At 50.5% G+C, this 23,058-nt stretch overlaps 8 protein-coding genes across 8 annotated transcripts; 4 read left to right on the forward strand and 4 right to left on the reverse strand.

Annotated features, from left to right (window-relative positions):
• Window positions 1-53: 53 nt before the first annotated feature.
• Window positions 54-1,861, reverse strand: NECHADRAFT_53378 (uncharacterized protein; the record flags this gene model as incomplete). Its single annotated transcript, XM_003043322.1, has 8 exons — window positions 54-272; window positions 323-730; window positions 784-1,047; window positions 1,097-1,355; window positions 1,408-1,532; window positions 1,584-1,630; window positions 1,681-1,727; window positions 1,779-1,861. 8 exons carry the CDS (start codon window positions 1,859-1,861, stop codon window positions 54-56), a joined length of 1,452 nt encoding a protein of 483 aa, XP_003043368.1.
• A 403-nt stretch (window positions 1,862-2,264) lies between these two features.
• NECHADRAFT_25103 (uncharacterized protein) lies at window positions 2,265-3,607 on the reverse strand (the record flags this gene model as incomplete). The annotated part of the gene is made up of 3 exons (XM_003043323.1): window positions 2,265-2,669; window positions 2,717-2,846; window positions 3,090-3,607. Coding segments are annotated over 3 exons (1,053 nt in total), but the record flags the coding sequence as incomplete, so codon positions are not given.
• An 899-nt stretch (window positions 3,608-4,506) lies between these two features.
• NECHADRAFT_53661 (uncharacterized protein) lies at window positions 4,507-6,183 on the forward strand (the record flags this gene model as incomplete). Its single annotated transcript, XM_003043227.1, has 2 exons — window positions 4,507-5,897; window positions 5,958-6,183. 2 exons carry the CDS (start codon window positions 4,507-4,509, stop codon window positions 6,181-6,183), a joined length of 1,617 nt encoding a protein of 538 aa, XP_003043273.1.
• A 632-nt stretch (window positions 6,184-6,815) lies between these two features.
• Window positions 6,816-8,724, forward strand: NECHADRAFT_53620 (uncharacterized protein; the record flags this gene model as incomplete). The annotated part of the gene is made up of 8 exons (XM_003043228.1): window positions 6,816-6,887; window positions 6,950-7,315; window positions 7,367-7,408; window positions 7,453-7,833; window positions 7,879-7,920; window positions 7,968-8,127; window positions 8,187-8,342; window positions 8,399-8,724. Coding segments are annotated over 8 exons (1,545 nt in total), but the record flags the coding sequence as incomplete, so codon positions are not given.
• Window positions 8,725-9,222: 498 nt separating this feature from the next.
• Window positions 9,223-11,379, forward strand: NECHADRAFT_87420 (uncharacterized protein; the record flags this gene model as incomplete). The annotated part of the gene is made up of 6 exons (XM_003043229.1): window positions 9,223-9,400; window positions 9,457-9,766; window positions 9,828-9,941; window positions 9,992-10,529; window positions 10,586-11,056; window positions 11,137-11,379. 6 exons carry the CDS (start codon window positions 9,223-9,225, stop codon window positions 11,377-11,379), a joined length of 1,854 nt encoding a protein of 617 aa, XP_003043275.1.
• Window positions 11,380-15,777: 4,398 nt separating this feature from the next.
• On the reverse strand, window positions 15,778-17,574 carry NECHADRAFT_87421 (uncharacterized protein; the record flags this gene model as incomplete). Its single annotated transcript, XM_003043324.1, has 1 exon — window positions 15,778-17,574. One exon carries the CDS (start codon window positions 17,572-17,574, stop codon window positions 15,778-15,780), a length of 1,797 nt encoding a protein of 598 aa, XP_003043370.1.
• A 726-nt stretch (window positions 17,575-18,300) lies between these two features.
• NECHADRAFT_87422 (uncharacterized protein) lies at window positions 18,301-20,040 on the reverse strand (the record flags this gene model as incomplete). Its single annotated transcript, XM_003043325.1, has 5 exons — window positions 18,301-19,025; window positions 19,069-19,393; window positions 19,443-19,544; window positions 19,599-19,645; window positions 19,860-20,040. The coding sequence occupies 5 exons, from the start codon at window positions 20,038-20,040 to the stop codon at window positions 18,301-18,303; spliced, it is 1,380 nt and encodes a 459-aa protein (XP_003043371.1).
• A 1,839-nt stretch (window positions 20,041-21,879) lies between these two features.
• NECHADRAFT_106522 (uncharacterized protein) lies at window positions 21,880-22,540 on the forward strand (the record flags this gene model as incomplete). The annotated part of the gene is made up of 3 exons (XM_003043230.1): window positions 21,880-22,143; window positions 22,257-22,451; window positions 22,505-22,540. The coding sequence occupies 3 exons, from the start codon at window positions 21,880-21,882 to the stop codon at window positions 22,538-22,540; spliced, it is 495 nt and encodes a 164-aa protein (XP_003043276.1).
• Between the last annotated feature and the right edge of the window lie 518 nt (window positions 22,541-23,058).

Consider the following 23,058-nt stretch of genomic DNA (forward strand, 5'->3'; position numbering starts at 1 on the left):
GAACTTGACCTATTCTCGAACCCTTGGCAGGTAGGAGGCCCATGGATACCCGTCTAGAGAATGTATCTAAAGTTCCTGTTCTGAACATCCGTCTCATCAACATCAAGCAGCGTTCCATCCGTGTTGAGATCCACCTGTCGGGTTTCCTCTGGGTCTCTCTGCACGCCCTGCTCCTTGTCTCGGCGGTTGTTCTCCCAAGCGAGATAGAAACGCATGGCGACGACGAGAACAATAGTGATTGCGAAGCAAGCCAGGATGGTTGTGTATGCAGTCTGGAAGGGTTAGTAACGTTAACCTGTGAGATTGAGAGGACTGGACTCACATGGTAATTCGGGGCTTCAGTGCTGATAAAGAACTGAGGTCCGCTCAGATTTCCAGCACAATAACCCAAGAAGATCATTGCCATGACAGTAGACTTCTTGGTAAAGCCTGCAATGTTGCTAGCTGACAAGGACATCATCAGAGGGAAGGCGGGCGCAACAGCCATAATCAGCCAGAAACCAGCAAGACGAGCAAGCTTCTCCTCGTTTGGCAAAAGCTTGATCATGAGGATGCCGCCAATGGCCATGAGATATGTCAAGACGAGGGCGATGTGCCGAGACTTGCGCACGTATGAAGTGAAGATGGCGACTAGGAGAACGGTCGTGAGTTGGAAGGCCGAGGCGGGGAGACCCATGAGGATGGTCTGGTATTCATCGTAGCCGAAACTCTTGATGACAATGGTGCTGAACTATTGTAGAGTCAGATTGAAAGCACGTAGTCAGTGGGGTTGATGGGACGCACACTAGTTGTTCCTCCGTTGGGCACGCAAATGACGAAGGAAAAGAAGAAGAACCACCAGGCCTTGACATCCTTCATGGTCTCGATGAACTGATCGCGATCCCACTTCTTGGTCTGCGTCGTTCTCTGAAACTTCTTGGGACGGAGGGATGCGAACTCGCGCTCAGAAGGCGTCAGGAAGGTGGCATTGGAGGGTGAGTCTGGGAGGAAGAAGTAAAGGAAGATGGACCACGCGATTGTGATGAGGCCGAAAATGAGGAATAGCATCTGTTTGTGTAAGCAAGAGGTCAAGTCAAGCTGAGTGGCTTCTACTGACCTTCCACTGAGCAAAATGTCCGTCATAGCCTAGAATGCCATACGCAATCATGGCACCAATCATACTTGCCGAAGCATTTCCAGCAAACCAGAAAGAGTGGCGAGAGACGTGCTCGTGAGGCGTATACCACATACCGGTGATGAGAGAGAATCCTGGGCTAATGGCGCTCTCAAAGACACCAAGCAATAGTCGAAGAACCATCAGGCTTGCGTAGTTTGACGCAACAGCATGCAGCGTAAGAACCACGCCCCAAATGAGCCTGTTTGTGGTCAGTGTATCGAGTCAAGTGGATTCCGGCATGGTTCGCTTACATCAAGATGCTGAGATACTTGCCAAGGGGGAATTTGACGAAGCCAAGGGAGATGGGGTAAGAAGCAACAAGGTAGCCGATGTAAAAGATACTGGAAGCCCAGCTGAACTGCTGTCCCTTGAGGTGCTTCATAGTGTTAGCTGAGTACGAAATTTGTGTGCAAGGAGGATAACTCACCAGCTCTTCTCGTAGTCCCAAGATGGCGCTGTATGCCAGACTGGTCTCTGAAAAATATGAGTCACCGTGACGGAATCAATGCAGGCCAAGAACGTACTGTCGAGATACTGAAGGCCATAGCTGACAATTAGAAGAGGCATCAGTCTGGTATTACCGTTAGCCCGAGGTGACTTCGACATGGTTGACGTTTCTTACCGCAAGTCAATCTTGCGAACCAACTTCTTTTCATCCCCTGGACTAAGTGTGTCCACAGTACCGCAATCATGTTTATCACTCATCTCGTAATCACCAGGAGAAATCTTTGCGTCAACCTTGTCTTCCATGTTGCGGCTGTTGATGAGTGATCGAGGGAGAAGTGTTGATGCTGAGTGATCCTTCAAGACAGCCGATGGGACCATACCCGTAGTTATAGCCCATCACAAAGGAATAAACCTTATCATCGGCTACGCTAGATTCGAATCTGGGTCTGATCACCGGTTCAAAATCTGGGGTCCTTGACTCGTTACCCCAGAGTCGACGCGTCTCCTGATTGGTCAGTTTAATCGACGTGATGAGATACCAGGATAGGGGCGATATCCGCTATCAACACCTCGGTTATCAGTGATATTGTCTTACTTGGGCCATGATTCACATTAAAAGGTTCATTTAGTGTAAGGAGAGTTAGATGCCATTGTATCCGCCACTGACTAGACGTCGGACCGCCCGCATGGTGATTCCCGACGACCCCTTAGCCGACTGGATAAGCTGAAAGATGCCCTTGATTGCGGGATCTGAAATACTCGCCGAGATCCAGTCCCTATGAATGGGATCATGCGTTTCGATTCCTGCAATCAGAAGCGCCCACTGGAACCTCTCAAGTAGCTGGACCGGCCCAGTCGCCACCGTGTAATACGCAGTCGTCATCAGGTCCTTCAGAGCCCTTTGCACTTCACAGGGAACGGGAAGCTGGCTTAGAGCAGAATCTCGACTACGAGCTAGGTATATCTGCAGGGCATGGAAAATGGTGACGGCAACGAGTGCCATCAGTGGCGTTGCTGGAACCTGCTGGGCTCCGTTGGCAGCCAACTCAAAGAGGAAAGATTGTTCCTATCATGCGTTAATATTGCGATCAAAATTTGAGAGAAATCGCCTACTTCTCGTATACGCTCAAGCTTCCTCTTGATACCCAGCTCCACGCCCGGTGATTTCGCTTCGCTACCCTGGCTGTACCTGTTGATCTCCCGCTGAATGGTGATAAGCGCAAAGTAAACATCGAGGATCATCCTATGGTGGCTTCCTGAAGACTGCCCGGAGCCTGGCCACAGGGTGCTCTGGTCATTGGAGAAGGGGAGCCTTGAAAGCTGCCAGATTCGTTGCCTCTTCTGGTGGTTTTCATCCACGTACATGGCAAAGGCCTCTCCACACCCAAAGAAGCCACAAAATACATCTCGATCGTAGATGTAAGTTAAGATACGAGATAAGATAGCTGGCTCGGATGTTCCGGTATTAGACGCTTCACTGGCACACAGCTCGTCCAGCGCAAAGGCTCTTACGTAGACCAGAACCGATGCACTCAACTCCTTCAATCTTGACACGTCGAAAGGATGACGTCGCATCCAAAACATGTACAAATACAAGAATGATAGCATCATGGCGATATGATTTGCATGTGTGAACGACTCCAATTGTTGGGTAAAGAGCCGGGAGCCATGCTGGAAGTGAAGGTAGGACTCCAAAGGAGGGCGGTCGCTGTAACCTTGATGAATAGCGAGTTCGCTGTGAGAGAAGGCAAGGAGCAGGTGCAATGCCATTCTATTCTGGATGGCAAAGTTGAGAAAGAGAGTGTGTGAAGATAAGGCAGCCACCTGTGTCGACTTCATGGGCGCCAGCACAGTTCGATGGAAAGCCACAGCTTGTGAATCACTGGTACCGATCGAAGGGGCAGGATCCATGGGGAGAGTGAAGGAGATGGATGATAAGGCTGAGAATAGGCCGAATGAGGGAAACGGGAATAGGGCCAGTTGAGTGCTTAGTCCAATGTCGTCTTGGTAGTTTTGCTGCTCTTGGTCGGCGCCGATAATATCTTCTGGCAGCAGAACAAGATTTGAGAGGTCGGCAATGGGCGCGAAAGGCACTATGGGTGAGGGAACGAGCGATAGGCCTGCCGTATCTGAGCCAGGGCTTCCTAGTTGATCTGGAAGCTCATCACCTAGCTGGATGTCGAGCGATGGTCCAGCTAGACTTGACGGTTCAGATACATCTTGTGTATCCTCTCCAACCTCTCTGGCCACGATAGTTGCTGGTCTCCAGCTGTGTCGGTCCTTAATGGGCCCGAATCCCCGTCTTCTGGACGCAAGGGATGGTTTCGAAGAAGCCCATTCACACTCGAGCATAAGGCGAATACAGCGACCGCAGTTTGGGTGTTTCTCATCACATTTGACTTTTTTTGTCAAACAGGTTTGACAACCTATCCTGAGCTTAGCACGAGAGGACACAATTGAACGGCACGCACCGACCGCCTCGCACTCACCATTTTTGGAGCGACCACCTCGCTCGACGCGTCTGCGCTTCTTTGGCTGGGCACTCGACTCGCATTCCATATCATCACCTGCACATCCAAGGATGGTCTGTTCGTTGCGGGCGGCGAAAGACTCTTGTCCTCTTGGGTGGCCGGCGGGACGAGCGCCGATCTTCACCCCGCTCCGACAAACTCTCGTCGATTAAACTGGCGAATCAGAGGCGAGACGCTATCAACCTTCAACGCACAGATGTTGTCAGGGGCACCTGATATCGGCGGACGGCATGAGTCCAAAAGGTCAGAACGGTCGGGTAAGGACGTTGTCCGAATCTTTCTCCCCTGGCTTTACCCTTTGTTTCCCTTTCCCAAATTTCTCTCCCTGTTTTCTTCTATCTGCTCATTCAGAACTGCCTTGTACCAGTCACCATGGGCAACTCCATCTCTTACACCACGTCCGACTGTCAAGTCGACCTTCTCAATAATGCCGGAACCCTCAAAGGGCTTCAGTTTGACTCCAAATCTCGTAGATTTGCTGGAGTTCCCTACGCTCAGCCTCCCGTAGGCAATCTGAGATGGCGCAAACCTCAACCATTCCCCAAGCACCACCAGTACTCGGCATCAGACGGTACACCGTACGATGCTACCGTCTTTGGCCCAGTGTGCCCGCAAGCCAACTACTCCAAGACAGTCAGCGAGCACGTTCCCAATCACATATACGATGAAGATTGCCTCCGACTTAATATCTGGACGCCTGTGCCAGATCCCAACATCCCCAACCAAGAATGGCCCGTGATGGTCTGGTTCCACGGTGGATGGTTCCAGGTCGGAGATCCCAGCCAAGAGCAGAGCATGGATCCCACTGAACTCATCTCTACTGGCAAACTCAATGCCGTATTTGTGGCAGTCGGATACCGGCTCAATGTCTTTGGCTTCCTCGCCGGTCGCGCCCTGCTAGAGGAATCTGGCGGACAAGCTGTCGGCAATTACGGGCTTTGGGATCAACGTCTTGCCATGGACTGGGTGTACGAGAATATCGAAGCTTTTGGCGGTGACCCAGAGAACATTGTCTTGGCTGGAAGAAGCGCCGGAGCTTATTCCGTCCTTGCCCAAGCCTTGTATGATTTCCGAGGCGACGAGCCACAGAACCGTTTCCGACGGTTAGTCATGTACTCGAATGCTATCCCTACCCAGCCCAAGACGCCAAAAGATTGCGAGCAGCAGTTTGATGAACTGTGTGAGTACTTTGGCGTGTCCACGGAGCTTGATGGAGCTGAGAGGCTCAGCAAACTGCGAGAGATTAGTTCTGAGGATCTCTGTGCAGCCATCATGGAACTGAAGCACCATACTTTCCGCCCCGTCACAGATAACGTCTTCATCCATCCTGGAATTTTTGACTACTACCGAGACGGATCTTTTGCTGCCGAGTTTAAGAAACGCGGTCTCAAGATCCTCATCGGCGAGGTTTTAGATGAAGACACCCTGTACGCCGTTACCAACCCACCAGACCCGAATCCTGCATCTCTTCGACTGCAGATTTCCAACTACTATTCACCCGAGACAACCGACCGACTCTTGAAGCATTACAAGTTACCTCAGACGAAAGACAAGCGAGACTGGCAGCAGATGTTTGGGCGCATCGTTGCTGATGGCCAAGTCCGAGCCCCTTCTCGGGATCTCGTCAACAATCTCGTGCAGAACGGGGTCGACATTCAGAATGTCTGGCGCTATCTCATAGCGTACCGTCTCTCATTCATCACCAACGAGGTCGCTCCAGCTTCATTTGGTGTAAGCCATGCTATGGATCGACCGATATGGAAGTCAGTCTTTCTCTTATCACTTTGCTTGCTTGCCCCTGGCATGATGTTAACGACAAATAGCTATTCTATCACACACGGCCCGATGATCGCAGAGCGTGAATTGATGGACGACTGGATTCGAGACTTGTGCGCTTTCGTCAGAAATAAAGAATGCCATAAGTATGGAACAACAAGGCCAGACGAGTACAAAGTCATGACTCCAGAGGGCACCATCAGGATACAGAAAGACCCACGATGGACAGAGTTGTTGGAGCTGGCAGGTACTTTTTCCGGTGCCACCAAGTAACGATTTGGTAGACATCCTTTTATATCAAGCAGCAATAGACCTTGGATATTTAATAAAGCTCTTGATTCTATTGACACGGTTTCAATGATAGTAAAGTGCCCTCAGATCTGATGTCGACACAGAGGAAGCGGCCGGGATGAAGATATCACCAACCAATCAGGAGCGGCCCTCGGCCGATGGAGCGGAGGCATCAGACGAATCAACGACGCCCATCGGCCGAGATGTCCGTCTTCCAAGCGATGGAGAAGATTCCCTTGGGTATTTAAATACCAGCCTTGCATCCCATTTTGCCAGGCTAAGTCGGATGCTGTCCAGTATCAAGCTCTTGAGGTGAGTGCACTTCCAGCCCCGTGAGCTCTCGGCGGCCTCGCCCCTTATCAAGGTACAAGCCGTTGAACGGCTTTTCACTTGCTATTCAACTGACAAAGCCTGAGACTTGAATCTTATCGACATGTCGCACCAATCTTTTGAAGTGCCATCCCACGATCAACCGAAGCCCCGGTCGGATGAAGAGAAGGCCACATCGACCATGGGGAATGAAGACTCCTCCACGACTGAAGTCGAGAAAAGGCCAAGAGATATCCACGGCTGGAAGGTTTGGAGCTCATTCATATTGTTCTGTGTAGAACTAACAGGTGCAGTGGGCTCTCTCTTACACCGCCATGCTCTCCACCACCTTTCTCTTCGCCCTGGATAACACCATTGTACGTCGCGATTCTTCCCTAAGCAAGTGCTGACACCCAAGATAATAATCAGAATTTTCTAGGTTGCCGATATCCAACCTGCGATCCTCAAAGACCTCGGTGCGATCGAACTCCTACCATGGGTCGGAACCGGTTTCGCCCTCGGCACTATGGCCGTCTTGCCCTGGAGCAAGGTATACGGCCTCTTTTCCATCCGAGAGATCTACATCTTCAACATCCTCCTATTCGAAATTGGTAGCGCTTTGTGTGGAGCGGCCCCAAACATGAATGCCATGATTCTCGGCCGAGTCATTGCTGGCGTTGGCGGATCGGGGATGTACTCAGGCACATTGACCTACGTGTCGGTGTGCACAACAATGAAGGAGAGGGCATTGTATATGGCTGGAAGCACCGTTGTTTGGGGAATTGGAACAGTACTTGGTCCAGTGGTCCGTCGAACCCCAACCCCCACAGAGAGACGAATGCTAATCAAGTTCCAGGTTGGAGGCGCATTTGCGGAAAGCAGCGCGACTTGGAGATGGGTGAGTATCACGTTGAGCCTCCTGAACTCTTGTTGATTATCCAGGGATTCTACATCAACCTCGTCGTCGGTGCCGTCTTTGCTCCCGCATATCTCTTCCTCTTTCCCTCGCTCAACCCGCAGCCCCAGCTGTCTATCAAGCAGAAGCTCAAAAGCATGGACTGGCCAATGACTTTCGTCTTCCTCGCCGGCTCGGCATTCTTTATCATGGCTATCTCTTTCGGTGGCACCCTTTACAGCTGGCACTCTGCAGCAGAGATTGCTTTTTGGACCCTGTCCGGCGTATTTCTCGTTGTTTTTGTGGTTCAGCTAAAGTTCCATCCCGGCGTCCCCAAGGAACACCAGCTTTGGCCATCCCATTTTCTCAAGATGCCAGTGGTGATGAACATGCAGTTGCAAATATTCCTGTCAGGCGGCATCATTCTGGTGAGTCAACTTCGAAGGGATGTGAGAGATATTGACCTTTTATAGACAATCATCTACTACATCCCCCTGTACTTCCAGTTCATTCGTGTAAGTAAAGCGAGAATGGTTGAAGAACGCTGCTGATCATCTTCTAGGGAGATGGCGCTCTGGATGCTGGCGTACGACTTCTCCCACTCATCATAGCTATGGTGGTAACATGCATGGTCAGCGGGGTGCTATTTCCAAGGACACCGCGATTCTCACCATGGTACATCGTCGGTAGTGCCCTGGTCTTGATCGGAACGGCCCTGATGTGTACGTTCTTTTCATCGATGACGGATCAGGAAAATTAGCGACGCTAATCATTTATCCAGACACTGTTAATGAAGCCACCAAGAACGCCAATATCTATGGATATAACATCTTGATCGGCGTTGGCGCTGGCTGCTACATCGTTACTGGCTTTACTGTCGTTCAGTCCCTTGTGCCAGCAAGAGATACAGCGAACGCTGTTGCGGCCATGACAATTGGTAAGAATCATCCGACCCGTTGTGGCATTAAAATCACCAACACTGATCTTGAACAGCACAAAATATGGGAATGGTTCTGTTTCTCTCTGTTTGCGGTACTGTCTTTCAGAATACTGCTATCAAGGAGGTTGGCCAGGCTCTTCCCCAATTGTCCGCTGACGAAATCGCCGACCTTGTTGCTGGAACGAGCAGTAAAGCATTCCAGAGCCTGTCCCCTTTAGAAAAGTCGACGGTTATCATGAACATCACATCTGCCATTAGAAACGTCTGGTTGCTGTTTCTCGTTGCTGCGGCCTTGAGCTTTGCGTTCTCTCTACCCCTTGCAGTAAGCTCTTCTTCCCCGGCATCGAATGCGATCCAAACGACTAATCTACCAATGTAGAGGGTTCGCCTTGGAGCTCCGCAGAAGTAATGCTTTCAACTTGGGTGTTGGGCAAGGACTGGTGTCAAAGCACGAATGTCCATGGTGCTAGATGCTTCCTGAAGGATTAAGTATGCATGCGAAAGGGGGTGTTGGTGGTAAATACCGGTGGCCGTGATGGTTGGCACAGAGGGTATGAGGGATCTTTATCTTCAATTTGTAAACTTCGCTCAAGAGCGATGACTAGTATCAATTATATAACCAATGTCAATTTCTTGTCTTTATAGCCAAGCTTTCCTCTCAATCACGACGCACGTGGATGCCCAATGGAGCTGGCTGACTCATCTGTTCATGCAGATGATGATCCCTCGGTCTCCTCAACTGTCAACATTTCCACTTACACAATCTCTTGCCCCTAGCAGCCAATTGCTTTAAAGACCAGCACCAGTCTCTAACCCCCTATAATCATTGCCTCGGCTTCTTTGCGATGAATCAACGTAGTGGATCCAAGTAACCAGCATGGGATCGAGGCGCGTTCGACAAGCCTGCACGGTTTGTCGAGACCGGAAGGTCAGATGCGATAGGGTACAACCGAGCTGCGGGAGATGCCTACGCCTTCACGAGAGATGCAGCTATGATGCTTCATCTGGACCTACAGATCTTTCACGTCAAGTTCGAGAGCTTCAGGCTCGCCTAGGTACGAGACTCCAACATGTAGCTCCACGTTGATGAAGGAACTGACAGCCGAATAAGAAAGAGCAGAAGAAAGATTATCGGCAAGCAGACACGGTAGCCTAGGAGCCGGAAATTCGTTGGTGGGATCAGGGGTACCACCCTTACTGCCTCTGACTGAGAATGTCGACCTCCTACCTTTTGTGCCCTTGGCCGACATCAGCTTCGATGCCCAGCCGCAGCCTCTTGCCCCGACGGGGTTTCTCGGCCTTTTTGCACAGCCTAACACAGAGAGCCTTTCTCAAGATGCATCGTCAGTGAATATCGGCCAAAGTCAGTTCGATTTGATGCGCGATTCCGAGACTGCAGCGGCCATGTCTGAACTGCAATTGTGAGTCAACGTGCCCTCTCTTTTAACGCCCAGTGACACTAGACTAACAAACTGGATGAAGTCCGGTAGGATCTCTACTAGTCGATTCAGAGCCTATGCAAGATGGTACGATGACTGGAAATGGAAAAGCTGGGGGGTTCGGGCTGGAGCCCGTTGATGAGGAATGTGCCGTGTTGTAAGGCATTATCGGAGCGCCGTATCCATGGGGGACTGACATTCTAGTAGACACCACATCTTCTTCGAGTTCGTCTATCACTCGCTCCCAATTCTCTATCAAGATCGGTTCTTCGAAGAAATGGCGATGCAACCTCATCCCCGCCCTCTACTGGCCTTGGGCTATGCAGTAGCCCTTGTGAGCGCGGCCATCTCACCATCCCATCAGCATCTGCATAAGAATTACTATGCCATGACGCGAAAGTTGCTCGAGGAATGTGAGATGGAGGATGATGGAGCAGAATTTGCGAACCTCAACATCTTCCAGGCCTTGCTCTTCTTGCTGAGATACGAGATCATGTCAAGCCAAATCACGAGAGCTTGGATGACGCTCGGGCGGGCGATCAGACTTGCCAGCGTATTAAATCTCCAAAACATGGACACACGAGACCGCATAGGTGGAACCGTCCCGGGTCTTCATGTGGAACTACCCCCAACGAAAGATCTCGTGTTGCTTGAAGAGCGACGGCGCTCGTTTTGGTGTCTTTTTATCCTTGAAACGTACGTCAAGACTCGATCAGGAATGCCCTGTCAGCTGGGTCACGCGGCAGTAAGTACGACGACAGTTAATCCGGCGATGTTTCACTGACTGGTCTTTTAACTAAGTCGTTTGACGTTAACCTACCGTCGCCTGGGCTGCTCAATCGAGGATTCGCACCAACTAACATGCCCTTTCTACGAGATGTCACTAAATGCAACGAGGAGCTCTCCTCGTACGCGGCATGTGTCGTCATGGTCGATCTCGCGATTCGGGCCTATAAACACGCAGAATTATCACAATCACAGACTCAGGGGTACTGGGATCGCCACTTTGCTCTAGCGAGACTGATTCAAGAATGCTCGAAAGAAATGGGGAGCCAGCTGAATAAAGAAGCCGCAGTCCATGACCCAGTTTCTCTAACGAATCAACTCAACTTGGGCGCTGTCAGGATCATATTGCACGAAACAGCTGTTGGAAAAGGGCGTGTAGAGGAGCTTTCACCGTCGATGATTGCGGAGAATGAAAGGTGCTGCCAAGTTGCAGCTCAGACAATAGCTGACACTGTTCGAGCTGTATGGGAGAGCCAATCCTCCGAGGTAAGAGCCAGTCCTTATTTGATCGCTGTAAATGAAAAATAATTAATATACCTGGAAACTGACTACGTGAACACTATTAGAAAAACTTATTCATGCTCCAAGCGACCTTTACGGCTTGGCCAATAGCAAAGGCGATCAGCACTCTTGTTAGGCACAGGGCAGATTCGTGTAACCATTCGTCGGTTCAACGAATGAATGAGCTGAAACTACTGTGCTCTGTCTTGGATTACGTGGAAAGAAAAGGAGGCTATTGGCACATCTTGATAGCTGATGATCTGGCTCAAGCGAGGGAGTGGGATGATGGGCTGGAATATTCAGCATAGAAGCTGAGAATTTGGATTGTTGCTGAAGTCCTGAGATGTTATTGATAGGACGACGATAGAAATTGCAAGCTAAGAGTTAGGTCATCACTGTTGGGCTGCACTCAGGTTTGCCTGATAATTGTCAATTGAGGATGAGTTCTATCTCAGGAGGCACATTTTTATCCAACCAACCAACCGCCCAACCACCGTCATGCCTTCATTTCATGAAAACTGGTCATCAACCTGGCTCTTAAAGCGGAAGGATGCAGCCCACAACCTGGAGAACGATGCCAATAGAGCTGTCCGATGAGAATTTAGCAACGGTTCGTCACTTTGCCTTATAGGTCAGGGTCGACAGTAACTTACCAGGTAGCCAGGCCAACCAGCTGGCTCAGAAGAAGCGTGGTGGGGGGGTTGGTTGGGTCGAGGCTGGGGACACAGCTGGTGATGCCAGTGATGCCGAGGACACAGGTGGGGTCGAGGGGGACTTCGGGAAGCTGGCGCTCCTCAATCTTGGCAGGAGTGGCAGCGGCGAGGGCGAGAGCGGGGAGAGCGAGGAGAACAGCGGGCTTCATTTTGCTGGTGGTGGTGGTTATTCAGATGATCTGAAGTGAAGAGTTGTTGTGTTGTTGAGTTGATGGATGAAGATGATTGTGAGTGAGTGATGATGAGAGAGCTATGAGGGAGGAAAGCGGGCCTTATATAGATTTTTGAGCTTTGCAAATGAAAGTATTGTCGACTCAACCGATGCTTGGACCAGTCTCTCTTGTGGCCTTTCCCGGTGGCTGCATGTTGACTTCTGAGTGTATCACGACGTGTTGACGGCTTGTACAATGTGCTGTTCTCGTCAAAGAGAGACAACAACTCCTTGGCATTATGCGATCCTCTCCTGCTCTCACTATGAGGCACATTTTTCATTGGTCTCTGTCGAGGTTGGTGTTTTGCTTCCTATGTGATAACCCCCTCAGACAGTGTTGACCGTCTACGCATGCAACGTTCTGGTCTGTGTCATGTCTCAACGCTATGTGGCGGAGACAACAAGGCTCTGGTATGTGACGGTCTCGTTTCTGCAACGGTTACTAATGGGAATTACATTCTGAGACTTGAGGCTGTGGCATGTTCGAGAGGGGTACACAGGAGATTGAGTTGCAACGGCGCATCAACTGCGTTGGCTCTGACTGGAGGGCCATGTCTCGGATCTTGAATGATCATCGTTCTCAGCAATGAATCCTCCTTGTCCCCTAATGTCATGGTTGAACAACATGAGAGTTTTGTCGATCACTTCGCCCTGATTTACAACTTGGAATACTCACCAGAGACTTCGTTTACTTGCCAAGTTGTCTCGGAAGATGAACACGAGTATTGGCCCTCAGAATCACTCCCACAAGCCACCATGACAGCATCGGCAAGACGCCTGCATGTTGAGCTGCGCCTCTAGGATGACCACATTGCGGAACCCCACTAGACAGTGCGCTTCAACAAACGCCTGCTTTCTTTATGGCCCTTCAGCCGCATGCCAAGCTTAACGGAGCGCAGCGTTAGGCCCCTACGGAGAATTTTGATTCTAACCCCATAGTCTAGAATCCTCGGCATGACTCGCGTGACGTGTTGGCGTGTTGTTTCCTCAACAAGTTACGCTCAGCATAACCGTTCACTGGCCAAGAGAACGGAACGGGATGGCCCTCAGATTAAGGGTTGTTAGTTTGTGCTGTGACACACTGGGCTGATGATCTATAGTCAAAGCTCAGAATAATAAGCTCGTCGCACAAACAGCCTCATTTCTGTATCCTGCATTCCATGTATCCCGAACGATCGATATGACAACCACCTCCCTGGCACCCGACTTGAGACGGGATGAACTCTTGCTCGATTCGACAGGCTCCATGTTGCACAGACCCTCAAGCAATGCCATGGCCAAGGCACGGAACCCTCATCCGAGCCACATCACATTGCTGTGAGGTTTGCCACTGCATATCAGTCAAACGATGCTCATGCTTTCAAAGTCAAAACAAGCAACAATTAACATGACAGGCTGTACAGTGTCTGTTTCTCCAGCGTGACAAACCAACATATTAGACCCCAATGTCTCACTGAGAAGGCTTTGAGCGGCTCGGATGTCGGACCGCCGGAAGCTCCCTTGCGGCATCCCGGAACTCGCAGCTTGGCGTCCGGGGGAAAAGACGAATCTGACTGCAGAAAAACAATCTGACGATCTAGATCGAGCGGCCCGAGGCGTGCGGGACTTATTGGCCTGTCAGAATGCCACCCCCGTCATCCCTGGCGGGCCGTTTGATGGACAGCGGTTGCGGCTGGCAACTCTGACGAATGAGAGGGCCCTCAGTCAAACGCGTGGACACGTTGATTCAGCCCCTTCGCTAAACCTTGTGATATGAAAGGCTAATATTGTACGTACGCTTTCTGCAGCATGCTCAACAAGGTTTGGATCACTTGAAAGTTGACGCGAAGGATGGATGCTCGAGTCCAAAATTGGAGATACTCGTGGGGGCGTTGTGTTACGATGCCTCGACGAGCACAGCATGAGGGAACCATGACGACATCTGTCAGGGTCTTTTCAATGACACATTACGCTCGGGCCCAAGTTTACTCACACTCAGCTCTGCGGCAAGGGAGAAGATGCATCTCCAACCCCCGCGTGACGTGAAGACAGACAAGATTCAAATATGCCAAGACACGGCACGTCGTTGGCGTCTCTCTCCAGCTTTCAACATTTTCTCGACTCCACAGACGTTGGCTGTGCGGAGAATGTGAATCCTCCTTGGCGGGAAGACTAGACTCAACTTTAATGGGTAATATTCCGATGCTCTACCCACAAGGCGTTGCTGATAGCTCCAGATTCGGACAGAGAGCCGTGTTTGACAGAGAGCCGTGTTTGACTGAGAGAAGTGGAATCGAAACACACGTGGATATCGGAAAAGTAACCCGAGCCGGACTGCCATGTCTCTTGTTTGACTCGGATGGATGGGACACGCGGAGCCAGTCTTGAGGGGATCGGGGATCAGGAGAAAGCTGAGTGACCGAAGAGGGAGGGAGCCAATCATGAAATCAATCACCTTGATGGTACCTTAATGTGCACAACAAGATGGGAGATGTCACTCTGGTGTTCCCTCTCTTGTTCCCTCCAGAGATCTTGTCTGACAGTGGCGTGCGCAGGGGAGAGAATACACAGCCTACCTCGACGCGTCTGAGTCACTCTGCCCGAGGGAAGAGAGGACATACACGAGGCATACGGTATGGAAGTTCTTGACGATCAATGTCTTGTTGGTAGCTGATCGCCGCAGCATCATCAGGGGATTCGCTCAACCAGGTTACACAGAAGCTGACAGCCAGCGATCCCTTGTCGGAGTACCACCCCACAAACGCCATGTCTCCAGATCTGTAGTCAGCCTGTTTGTCTTGTGTCGATCACTCATATTCTGATACTTTCGTGTACCCCCCTTAAAACTCCGCTCATCTCCGGGTGAGTGACGGTACCACTTGTCCCCGTTATTCGCACATGTTTCTTGTCTCGTGACGGCACGTAGTGAATCTGGACGGTGTGATGGAAGAGTGGATGTCTTGATGCTCTTCCGTCATGGTCTCCTAAACATGGCTTTGAAGCGTTATTGTTAAGCCCACGACAGTCCTGGAAGGAATAAGTGCTTTGCGAGAGAAAAATGGTTTCTCCTGGCCTCTCTACTACGCAGAAACGCATAATGCAGCCATTACTGTAAGCCATTCTTCAAACAGACATCCTTGGGCTTGTTTATAGTCATGTTCAATGCCTGAGTAGTTGTAACTATTCACTTTGTGTCTTCTAAACAAAGCCAAAGGTATCTTTAATGACTTTTGCCATGTTATAAACAAGGTCGTCCATTCATGAAGCAAGTACCGTAGCTTTACTTTGCCTATGGATAAGCGAATATGTGCTTTCTGAGACCATGTACGAACGCTCATCCACCACTGTTGGGCTCTCCAGTGTGCTTTATGGCAAGATTCCATAAGCCCTAGCGACGTGTATCTTAGGCAAGTGGCGTTCCATCATGCAATTTACGAGAAAGTTGTGCTGCATAAGTATATAAGGTAAAATGGAAGAAAAAAAGGGGGAGAGAGGGGACATGAAGGCGTAGTACTAGAAGTGGGACACAACAGGGCGAAAGGGGGCCAACACTGGTTCGTCTTCTGAAACGCCGTAATTTTGACATGGATTTCTTGAAATAGAATTATTAGTGCTTAGTGGATTGATGGAAGGGACCTAAGATGCAACGGACAAACAGCTTAGCCTTGGGAGTTACGGCACTATCACTTGCTCATCAGGGTGGAAGTCAAATGGGGTATATCAAAGAATTAAAGTCTATCAATTAAATATCGCTAATCCCAAACAACTTTTTAGGCCTTCTCATTTTGAAGGCATCTTCCAAATTATGTAAACGACTGCCTCGTGTTGACGCGGTCAATATTGTAAGGGTTACCCTCATAGGATCTCCTCCTCTGGGAGGCCCGAGTGTGTGTCGTATGTGTCGTATGTGTCGACGACCGAGTCCTGGCCAAGGAAATAGGAGCGTAGACTGGCTCATCAACTTCGGTGGAAGCGTCGTCGTTGAAGTCTTCCTGCTCTCCAGGACGGGTCTCGTCCTTTTCGGTCTCCTCGGCGGGAGGAGCCTGGTCGCTCTGAAGCTTGCGCATGAAGGCAGCGGATTGGGCGGCAAACTTGCACTTTTCGCGGATAGATGCGCCGTACTTGTAAAAGAGGAAAGGGAAGGGCACGCAGGCCAGGGCGAGGAAGGCCGGGACAGAAGAGGCCCAGTGGATTCCGAGGTCCTTGTACATGTAGGACGTGAACAAAGGGAAAGCAGCGCCAAAGCAGGATCGGAGGACCGAGTTGGCGGCCAAAACAGAGGCTGCAAAGATAGTGTAGGCGTCAATGAGATAGTTCATAACGCTGAGGAAGACGAGAACCATGCCGAAGCCAAAAGGCACACCGGCGGCGATACTGGCCATCCAGTGGACGTTCTTGTCGTTGGTCCAGGCGAACCAGAACAGACCAATGGGAAGGGCGATAGAGCCGACGAGGCAAGGAGGGAGACGAGCTTCAGGTGGTGCGAAGCCTCCGTGCTTTTCCTCCATCTTGATATATCGCTTGTTGGCAGGGATAGTGTAGGCAATGGCGAAGAGCATGCCAACCATGATGCCAAGGAAGGACAAGCCACCCACACCCTGGTTCCATCCACGGTTCTGCTGGTAGACGATAGGAAATGCGGCGAAGAGCATGTAGAGGGTTCCGTAGATAATAGCCATGTAGATGGAGAGGAGCAAAACGATGGGCTCCTTGAAGAGAAGAATCCAAGGTCGTGACAAGGCCGTCTTGAATGACTCAATCAGAGTAACCTTTCCGCGGTCATGGTCGATCTTGCTGACGTAGACCTTGCCCGTCATCTTGGAGAGCTTTGCAGCGCGCTTTCGAAGAAGAACAGGGGCATAGGTCTCGGGGACAAGGATGGAGCCGATGATCCAGAGAGCACCAGAGAAGGCAGCGAGGAAGCCCATGACCCAGCGCCAACCAGCATTCATACCAAGGAAACCACCAATGACAGGACCCAAGACGGGACCGAGGAAGGGAGCGGCAGCGAAGATGGCCATGGCTAGACCTCGTTGAGATGCGGGGAACATGTCGGCAATAGCACCACCGGCGTTGGTCAATGGCGACGAGCCGAAAGCACCAGCAAAGAAACGAAGGATGATCAGCGACTCCGCATTCTGGGCTCCAGCGCATCCGGCGTTAAATGCGGTAAGAGCGGCATAAGTTCCGATAAAGAGAACCTGTCGACCAAACATTTCGCTGAGAGGCGCCCAAAGAAGAGGACCGATGGCAAAACCAAGAACGAACAGCGACACTCCGAGCGTCGCAACCTCTTGGCTAATCTTGTACTCGGTAATGATCTCGCGGATGCCTCCAGTGTAAGCCGACGAAACAAGGGCGACGGCGAGGGTAGCGATAGCGACAGTCATGGTGATGAACCATTTTGTAAATGTGCTAAAGGTCATGGGGTTTCGGGGATCGTTGGGAATCCATTTCACTTGGTAAGGATCTTCTTCGGTACCAGAGCCATCGTACTTAAACTCGGCGACGGCGGGTGTAATGCCGGCTTGGTCGATGACTAGACGCCAGTAAGGAATGTGGTCCCTCGCAGGGGCTTCGATGTTGTCGACTTCAGCCATTGTGGGAGTGGCTTTTAATGGAATTGGGATCGACTATGATGATGTGCCAAGGACAGATCAGATCCATGACAAGGGAACGGGAACTATTTAAACAAAAGGAGCCTCGGCATGGACATGGGCCAAGATTTCTAGAAAGAACAAGCTCGTAAAGAAAATCTTTCGTCGGGCCCGCCGACTTCCCGATACCGACCAGGTCGGAGGGTCCTGATATGAATTCCGGCCCTTGATGATATCACCGGTGGCCACTTTACAGGGGCTACTCGGTGCGCTCGAGTCGTGATAGGTCAAGACCCCGGCCGCTACTGACAAAAAGCCTGCATTACTAACCGGTTTGGATCTGTGCCTCGGCCCAGATTACGGTTCCCATCTCCATTAAATCTCCGGAGTCGGGTCCGTGTCGGCCATTTCGGCCGTTACACAACAAACTCCGGCGAGTTTTAACAGCGAGGCCGTGTTTCTTGTGTGTGTCAGCTGCTTAATGCAGTCAGCAACTAGACCTTTATCTAGGACGAGTCGGATTTTGATTCCATCTAAATATCTTGATCTGTTGCGTCGGTGGTGGGGAAATGCCTCCATCCGCGGACTATCCGCGGGAATTCCATGGAGGAAGGCAAGATTTTCGCAAATTAGCATGTTAACTCCGGTTCAAGCACGGGAATCTCGATCATGCGATTTGATAAACGAAAGTCTAACATTGCAGGGGCTACGTAACGCTTCAGACAATTACTAAACAAAGCGGTACTTGATATAAGGGATAAAGTTCTTGGAGTAAGGGATCTTGGTAGGTCCCCACTCGCAAGACGTGACCTCTGTCCACGTGAAGGGAGCTGAGGGCCATCCATTGAGCATAAAGGTCTGTGTCTTTTCCTGCGCGCAGGGGACCTTCATCTCGTGCTCGCTCCATCGGTTGTATGGGGCTGCACCAAAGCTCCACTCAAGCTTCTTCGTTGTCAGGGGGAGCTTGTCCACGGTGACCTGTAGGGCGTCGATCGCCTTGATGAGGTTATACACGGGTGTTCTGAGCTCGGTTTTTACGCTCTTCTGGATGTTGATAAACCCATCGCGAACTTTGCGACCTGCGGCAGTTTTCGCGAGTTCCTTGTTCTTGGACCACTGAACACCAAGCACATAGTCGATCTGAGTCAATCCCGTTCGGCCTTGCGCAGCATACTTCTTGATGTCGCTAATGGGAACAAGAGAGTTCTTGATCTTTTCCACCGCCGGTGGAAAGTATTCGGTCACCTTGAACGCCTTTGCAAAGTCGCGGAGGGTGCTCATCTTGAAGTTCTGAAACAGGTCGACGTAGTAGGATCCTTCCGCCGCGCTTTTGGTGTATGAGAGGGAGTTCTTGGTCAGAGAGAGCATGCCGGGGAGATTCTTTGTTCCCTTGTCCGAGAGACCGGTGACGGCCCCAAGGCCTTTGACGGTCGAGAGCATGGTAGAGACTAAGTCTGTTAGCAGGTCGTATAGGTAATGATCGCAACCTGGACATACTCTTGCCAAAGTGCGCCGTGACAGTTGAGCTCTTGCAAGCCGTCCCCTTACACACGCTCGCCCTGGTGGAGCCAACCTTGCCATTAACAGTAGCTAGGCGGGTCTGAACAAGCTCGGAAGCCTGGCTGACAGCAGCAACCTGCTTCTTGAGGGTCTCAAAGATGGACACCCAAGTATTCAGCATACGAACAAACTCGCTATCAGTAATACCCTCTGCATTGCTGATATAACCGGCAAAGAAGTCACGAAGCTTGACAGGATCACAGCCGTCTAGCTCACATGGCTCCATTGCTTTGACGAGCTGGCGATACAGGGGCATGTCAACCTGTAGGGTGTCAGTCACAACATTGACCGGCTTCTGTCCTTGCACCTACATCTGGTCCACGAGCGACGGTCCAGCCGCGTGTATTAGAGATCTGGCTCTGAATAACGGTCGGTCGGTCGGTCTTGATGGTAATCCCGTCGTCGGCAATACACTGCAATTCAGTCGGTCAATCATTGCTCCACAAAGGTAATGTAGTACAACATACTCTCTCAAGATTGTATATGGATCGGGAAAAGTAATCGTCCAAAGATCCTATAAGTGCCCCTTCATAATAAGGCTTGTAGAGACCATTCTTGGGAAGCTCAATAGCCTGAGGGAAGCATTGACAGTTCCTAGAAGCATGGTTCGCAAAGTCGCCGCTGCCAAGGGCTCTTGTGACGGCCTCGCACGCATCGATCCTCTCCGTGTTGACCTTTGTTCCGCATTGCCATCCAAAACCACCTTTACCGAGTTAGCAGCGAGCAACCTGTCGTTTCGTAGGGTGACATGCATAGGATCCTCTCTGTGGTTGTCGGGTACGTGAAGAATTGAGAGTTGCAGTGGGTGATGCCAGAAACGCCGCCGCAGGCTTTGCCAATTTGTATTTGCTCGGCCACAGAGTAGTGCGCTATCCAGCCGAGGAGGATGGACAATGAAGAGGACCGCATGGCGAATGGATGATCGATGCAGCGGTAATGCCAAGGACGCTGAACACTGAAAATGGGCACAAGGGGGAGCTTGGTTAATTTAAATGTCAAGCCCAAGGGATATCTCAACGACGTTTTCCCCTGTTCATCAAAGCCACAGCCAGTCTAGACTCGCGCTATCTACGCCTCGCAGAAGCCATCACAAGACGAGCGCTAGAAACGCAGCGATCTGGGGAACACGCCTGAAAACAGCCTCTAGATTGGGCAGAATAGCGAAAGCGCACCGCCACGAACAAAAGCCAGGCTTCATCAACATCGCTTGTGGTTACTGAAAGAGGGTTAGAAATGACGCCGCGTGGTAGGGCTGAACCAGGGCCACAGCCGTGATTGGTGAAAGAGGTCACCGCTGAAGCCTTAATTTATGGTTATTGAACGCCCATCGCCACTAACACCTAGCGCGCAAGGCCTCCTGCGTTCTAGACTCTTGCCAGGAGGCAGATTTGAGACTGGAATCGGCGAGGCTGATCTCACTTGCGGATCAGATCTCCGGTTCTTGAGATCACATGACGTGGGTTAAGGCCTCCCTGGAATGACTGCCATAGGTCATCAATACGACTGGGAGTGTGTTGTGGTCTAGATTGATAACGGAAGCGTTCCGAGGCCTACTACTGTCTATACCTGCCTACGGGAAGTTCGAAAAAGACTATGACTACCTAAATTTCGCTAGCACTCACCCTCAGATCAAGTACTACAAGGATATACCACAACCGATCAAAGTATTTGGGACTTACAGTCTTGATATAACACGCAACCAAGGGAATGCCCAGTCTCTTATTCTGTCGGAATCACTGCCTGCAGTAGCCCGCCAATCTTTGGATACTGTCAATTGGGAGAATGCCAATTTTCCCATACGCAAAAACTTTGATAGGAACGCTGTCAAGGCATATTTCGAGGCGGTCAAATGGCGTGACGCCAAACACGCTTTGATCCGTCTCCTCTCAGGTCAAAATGCATCTCTTTGACTTCGTGAAGGCTCCCACACAGGACCGGTCTCCACTGCTAGGTCACTATCTAATTTGCTCGCTAGCTCGGAGGCAGCATGTTAGTCCTGTATCTTCATGTAAATGAGGGTAGAGAGATATTAATCGTAATTGGCTAAGATCCCTGCAAGATACTCAATGGGAACCATGGCGCGTTGTGTTACGTTGGATTGTCATCTGGTGTGTACGATAAGGTAGCCTAGCCGATCTGATACCGTTTTTAATCGTACCCGCCCCTTGCAGATGCCAAGCCAGAAGTCATTCTAAAACAAAGTTCTGTACTAGACAGACTTAGTGTATTGGCAGAGTGTCTCGTTGTCACCATGCAACTCGCAGTCCAGCTTAGCTCATGCCGCGAAACATCAACCCCTTTGCTGAAAGAGCTATCCAGAGTCCATGCACTACATCCCCTTCTGCTTTGATGGTAATTGTAGACGTGGGCTATTGATTAAGTATTATAGATCATGCGATGAGGTGGTTTTGATACTGAGGATACCGAAACCTTAAAGCTCGAACTTGGCAGCCGAGTGGGATAGTTCGAAATTCGTAAGCGTAAGTGCGGCTCATTGTCTCAAATGGGAAGCTGAATGAACTATCAGGAACCCGGCAGTTGATAGCGGCAATTTGTCCCCCGTGTCGATAACGACTTACATAGTTGGTGCAGACCGGGCTTCTTCAATACCAAGGAAAGGATCGAGACGGGACGATGCACAGCCCCTACAAGGCGGGTCAGGGGTAACGCATAAATATCAAGCCAGTCTCCGCGTTGTTCCAAGGACGGCTTTACCACAGTACTATCACCTGTAGCTCTTCTTTCATCATGGCTCGATTTCTAACTGTCTTGTTGACTGCCATCTGGCTTTCTACCAGCTCCGCATTGTCGATGCCCAGCGATATAACAGCTCGGCACCTCGACCAAGGAATTACGACGAGACAGACCTTGGTCGCGCCGCCGCCTTGCGTACCGATTAATCCACCGCCAAGCGAGTTTGAAACCAAACACCGATTCAGTTGTTTCGCTCACGCCTTCCTTGTCACCAAGAACTTGACCGAGGCATTCCAGTACATATCCGAGGGCTATATTGTGAGTGTTTGGACGCTCGAAGTTGTTTCCTGGCTTTATCTCTTCCACACGATTTCTCTAGCCCTTTTGCAATATTCTTTCACACACCATGCTTACCTGGCTTTGTACAACAGAACCACAACCCATTCGTTACGCAGAACGGCTCTCAAGCTGCTTTCGACTTTTTGGCACCCATATGGCCGACTACCAACGTAACGTTCCATCGGAAGCTCTTCAGGGGCGATATGGGGTGGGTGAACTACAATACCCCTTTTGCTGGAGATATCATCGACAGATTTCGATGGGAGGCTGGCTGTATTGTTGAGCATGTAAGTACATATGACTGTCTCAATTCGACTCAGTAAGCTAACAGATACGCAAGTGGGATGTTGGTGAAGTGTGGCCGACGGATGAATAGTCTATGAGTGGCTACTGGAGGCAGATGACAATGGATTCTTTCTTCCAGATACAGTGAAGTAAGGAAAGAGCCTATTCATCGAATTGCAAGTTAAAAAGAGATTAGAGCAATAGACGTACGTAGCTTCGATAGCCAAAGACTCTGGCATTTCTTGGGCGACATTTGGATTGGCATTTATCACATCTGGATAGACCGAGCGGGAACTTTAGCCAAGGAACAGCTTGGCGATGAACTATAGATTTTTCTTTGTAATTGTGATACTCCTTACTAGAGCTTTCTTATTAGACTTGATCCAACGGTCTTCTTGGGTTAGGGAGACCAAAACATATATATTCCGGATACTCCGGAACTTGTCTTATCTTCCATTGTGGCTCCTGAAACTCTATTTGTATTTTCTAAGATAAGAAAATGCCTCATAAACTTTATCAAGCCATCGCTGCCTTAAGATGGGAATATCGCCAAGAGTGCGTCAAGCAGGGGTGAGCGTACTGGTCCTTCCAGACAAGACTTAGCGAACA

This window comes from Fusarium vanettenii (genome assembly GCF_000151355.1).
Source record: "Fusarium vanettenii 77-13-4 chromosome 12 genomic scaffold NECHAsca_29_chr12_4_0, whole genome shotgun sequence".
NCBI lineage: Eukaryota > Fungi > Ascomycota > Sordariomycetes > Hypocreales > Nectriaceae > Fusarium > Fusarium vanettenii.